General features: G+C 44.1%; 1 protein-coding gene across 1 annotated transcript in view; it reads right to left on the bottom strand.

Moving 5' to 3' along the window:
• Window positions 1–3,545: 3,545 nt before the first annotated feature.
• c1qtnf6b (C1q and TNF related 6b) overlaps window positions 3,546–5,000 on the bottom strand; it is a gene marked incomplete at its 5' end in the record, with an annotated part of 3,750 nt that continues 2,295 nt past the window's right edge. The window contains one exon of the mRNA XM_079220028.1: window positions 3,546–4,990. Within this exon, the coding sequence (XP_079076154.1) occupies window positions 4,440–4,990 (551 nt within the window). The 3' untranslated portion in view covers window positions 3,546–4,439. The remainder of the gene's footprint in view (window positions 4,991–5,000) is intronic.

Raw genomic sequence — 5,000 nt, 5'->3', positions numbered from 1 at the left:
GTGTACCCAGTGCTCCCAGTGCTCCCAGTGTACCCAGTGTACCCAGTGTACCCAGTGCTCCCAGTGTACCCAGTGCTCCCAGTGTACACAGTGCTCCCAGTGTACCCAGTGCTCCCAGTGCTCCCAGTGTACCCAGTGCTCCCAGTGCTCCCAGTGTACCCAGTGTACCCAGTGCTCCCAGTGCTCCCAGTGCTCCCAGCAGTGGCGGGCCGTGTATTTTCTACCTGGGCCTTCTGTGCCGTCTGATATCGTTTACATAAATACTCACATGACGGGATGCGGTGTCATTAACACTCTGGGGTCTGGGGTCATTTTCTTGATTTTACGTCATTTTTAAATTTCTCTTCTTAAAGTCACTTGCATATGATACATACATACAAAAATTACAGAAGAATCTCAGCTATCTATATAATGAGGCACCATTGTCCCAAGGCACAAGTGGAAAATATGACTAAAGCTGAAAAATTTAAAATTATAATACATGTAGTGTATTTGTGAAAAACAATTAAACTATAAAATAGCTATAACTTTGTGATTCTGTTTAGGCAGCAGAGAAGACTTACAGGTCCTGACGGCCACCACTGGTTCCCAGTGCTCCCAGTGCTCCCAGTCTCTAAAGCCCTGAAGCTGCTCTCCAGGTGTAGTTCTGCTCCACATCGACCTCTGACCCTGATTCCCAAACGCTGACCTTTAGTTTGTCGACATGAAGATTCTTTTGTTCACACACCAGCAGCTGTCATGAACTGGTGAACTGGTGTGGAGCAGCTGTCCTCAACCTCTGGTCCGGGGGCCACTGGTGGGCCCCAGAGCTCCATCTGCTGGGCTGCAGAGGTACTGACACATGGCAATAGTTTATTTTTTTTATTTTTTGGGGGGTAATTTACAAAGATAGCTACTTTAAAATCAAAATGTCCTTAAATATAAATGAATGTTTATGAATAAATAAAAAAAGTAAAATTAATCTGCATAATTTCAAAAACTGTTGGCTCGTGTTCCCTCGGTATTCTGTCTATTTAAAAGGTAAGTGATGAGGAAATATGATGTGAACACTAAACACGTGAATCCATAACGGCAGCTGAGAATATATTTATACAACATTATCATTATCATACAACATTTACTCTATAATAATTAAATTGACCACAAAGTCCTGCTTTGTCTGATTATTAGTCATTATTAGTTATTATTATTGATGATTATTCTTTGATTTTTACTCATAAAAACACATGATATGAATGCAATCAAAGACTGTATGTAAATATATATATATATATATATATATCACATATTTATTCATCAAACATTTTAATATATGTATTATATATATATATATATATATATATATATATATATATATATATATATATATATATTGTATATAAAGAGTCTCTCTCTTTATATAAAAGAGAGAGACTATAGAAATGTTCCCAGTGGTTCCCAGTGCTTCCAGTGGTTTCCAGTGGTTCCCAGTGTTTCCCAGTGGTTCCCAGTGGTTTCCAGTGGTTTCCAGTGTTCCCAGTGGTTTCCAGTGGTTCCCAGTGGTTTCCAGTGTTCTCAGTGGTTTCCAGTGGTTCCAGTGGTTTCCAGTGTTCCCAGTGGTTTCCAGTGGTTTCCAGTGTTCCCAGTGGTTCCCAGTGGTTTCCAGTGTTCTCAGTTGTTTCCAGTTGTTTCCAGTGGTTTCCAGTGTTCTCAGTTGTTTCCAGTTGTTTCCAGTGGTTTCCAGTGGTTTCCAGTGGTTCCCAGTGGTCTCCAGTGGTTTCCAGTGGTTTCCAGTGGTTCCCAGTGGTTTCCAGTGGTTCCAGTGGTTCCAGTGGTTTCCAGTGGTTTCCAGTGGTTCCAGTGGTTTCCAGTGTTCTCAGTGGTTTCCAGTTGTTTCCAGTGGTTTCCAGTGGTTCCCAGTGGTTTCCAGTGGTTCCAGTGGTTTCCAGTGTTCCCAGTGGTTTCCAGTGTTCCCAGTGGTTTCCAGTTGTTTCCAGTGTCCCCAATGGTTTCCAGTGGTTCCCAGTGGTTTCCAGTGTTCCCAGTGGTTTCCAGTGGTTCCAGTGGTTTCCAGTGTTCCCAGTGGTTTCCAGTGGTTCCCAGTGGTTTCCAGTGTTCTCAGTGGTTCCAGTGGTTTCCAGTGGTTCCCAGTGGTTTCCAGTTGTTTCCAGTGGTTTCCAGTGGTTCCCAGTGGTTTCCAGTGGTTCCAGTGGTTCCAGTGGTTTCCAGTGGTTTCCAGTGGTTCCCAGTGGTTTCCAGTGTTCCCAGTGGTTTCCAGTGGTTCCCAGTGGTTTCCAGTGGTTCCAGTGGTTTCCAGTGTTCCCAGTGGTTTCCAGTTGTTTCCAGTGGTTTCCAGTGGTTCCCAGTGGTTTCCAGTGGTTCCCAGTGGTTTCCAGTGGTTTCCAGTGGTTTCCAGTTGTTTCCAGTGGTTTCCAGTGGTTCCCAGTGGGCTCCAGTGGTTTCCAGTGGTTCCCAGTGGTTTCCAGCGGTTTCCAGTGGTTCCCAGTGGTTTCCAGTTGTTTCCAGTGGTTTCCAGTGGTTTCCAGTTGTTTCCAGTGGTTTCCAGTGGTTCCCAGTGGTTTCCAATGGTTTCCAGTTGTTTCCAGTGGTTCCCAGTGGTTCCCAGTGGTTCCCAGTGGTTTCCAGTGGTTTCCAGTGGTTCCCAGTGGTTTCCCATCTCTCCACCAGCAGATGTCTCCTCTTTGTGCTCCTAACTGTCTCAGCAGCTGATGACCGTTCAATAACAAAAGCTTTCCTCCAGAATGAAGCCAGAACAGAGACGGAAAGCTAATGTGATTTAAAGATGAAGGATCATCAGGACGAGGTGATTGGTGGATCAGAGAGAGGCGGGGCCTTCTGCTTACAGACAGACACAAGGCCTGTCCTCACAGTTATGTTTTGGCATGCTTTTATATTCTAGACTGCTTTATTTTAAAGCCACGACTCGAAGCCTTCAGGAAGGAAACCGTGGGTCATCTTCTCTACGAGCTGTAAATGTGATTTCATGCGTTCACGTCTTTTTGATCTGCCGCGTATGTTTTCTTCCAGTTTCATTATTTCGTTATAAACTGGATGTTTTCATTTGTAAATAATTAAAAAAGCTTCCTCTGCAGAGATGTGACGATGTATTTTAATGTTTAATAAAAAACATCCTGACACCTGGATGAAAGATACAGATTCATGTTTTTCATTCTGAAAAGTTTACTTTTTCTTTTTTTATACTTAATATTTTATTACGGTATTTTTTTTTTCTTCTTTTTTTTAATTTTTTACAGCTAAAAGGAAATAAATGCCTTGAAAATAAGAAGGAATACAAGTAATTAACCATGCATCAAAGAAAGATTAACCAAGGAAATAAGTAAAAATAAAAACGTTTAATTTTCCATAATCACGTGTCCTCTTGAACTGACAGATGATGCTTCTGTTTAAAGGGGCAGCCCAAAATACACTAGCTATGTTTTAGACTATATGCATAAATATATATGTATGTGTATATATATATATATATATATATATATATATATATATATATATATATATATATATATATATATATATATATATATATATATATGTATATATATGAAACAAATTAATCTGTCAACATTTTAACTATAAAATAAAATACAGCATGATGATCAATGAGGGACGAAATGTAAAGTCAAAGAAATTAAATCCAGAGTCCCAAATATATAGAAATAACTGAAAGGTCGTTTTTTGACTGAAGACCAAAACTTTGACTCCATGACAAACATTTAGTGAAATCTGGGTGTAAACAGTAGAAAGTGAGTAAATGTAGTATTTAAACTAACAATGAGAACACAAAGCATACAGTAAACCTTAAATGACTCAAATGAATGAGACAATAGTTTGATTAAAAGAATAAACATTTATATAGATGCCTGTATGTATGCCTGCTTATATTTTGAGTCTTTCTTTTAAAAGCATATTCATTATTTCAAACTCAGCGTAAATGAACACATGAACACATGAATATAACACATTTACATGAACACATGAATATAACACATTTACATGACTTTTACTACACTTTTGGGTTTTTATTTTTTTCAAGGACTTTTCCAGGCCTGGAAATAACCATTTTAAAAGTCCATGACTGTTCCAGGTTCTCCATGAGCGTGAGAACCCTGACTGGGAACAAGTGTGTGTCAAAGGGATGACGGAGGCCCTCGAGTCAGAGCTCAAACACGAACGTTCCTGATGCAGCTTGAAGCCCCGGAGAGGAAGAGGAGGCGTGGCCTAGCGGCAGCTAGAAGGGGAGGCGTGGCCTAGCGGCAGCTAGAAGAGGAGGCGTGGCCTAGCGGCAGCAGGCAGAGCGGTCCGCTTTGTGGTTCTGGTGCAAAGAGAGGAAGTCCTCGCTCCGCCTGCGTATCGTCCTTGTGGAACCAAAAGCTCGGTGGACTCCTGCAAAGGGACTTTTGTTCCAGACTCCCGCCGCGTCACTGGAGGCCCGGTGCCACCAGGTACCCGTTGAAGGTGATGTACACGTCCACGTCGTCGCTGTACACGGCGTTCTCCCGCTCCCGCTTGTAGAGCCGGACCCAGACCTCGTCTCCCGGGGCCAGCTCCGCCATGACGCTCTGGCTCTGCATGATGGAGCGCTCGCTGGGCTGCGCGTACAGGATGGCCTGCTCCCGGTCGTTGTGCATCAGGTGCAGGTAGGTCTCCTTGAAGTTCCAGGTGTGGATGTTCACGTTGAAGAAGTAGACGCCCGGCACGGCGCAGTAGAACCTCCCGGTGAACATGTTGAAGTGCTGCTGCGGGTTGACGAACACCGTGTCGAACACCAGCGCCTGGTAGTAGTCCACGCTGTGCAGCGCCTTGCGCCGGCCCACCGAGAAGGAGGAGGAGCCGGGGGGCTTGCAGGCGTCTCCGGGGGAGCCGGCCTGGCCCTTGGTGCCCTTGGGGCCCGCGAGGCCCCGGTGGCCCGAGGGGCCCTCCAAGCCGGGCTTACCAGGCGTGCCCCTGTCTCCTCTGTCTCCTTGATCACCTGCGGGGAC

This window comes from Taurulus bubalis (genome assembly GCF_910589615.1).
Source record: "Taurulus bubalis genome assembly, chromosome: 6".
In the NCBI taxonomy this organism is placed as follows: Eukaryota; Metazoa; Chordata; class Actinopteri; order Perciformes; family Cottidae; genus Taurulus; species Taurulus bubalis.
This window is presented reverse-complemented; position numbering and strand designations above follow the sequence as displayed.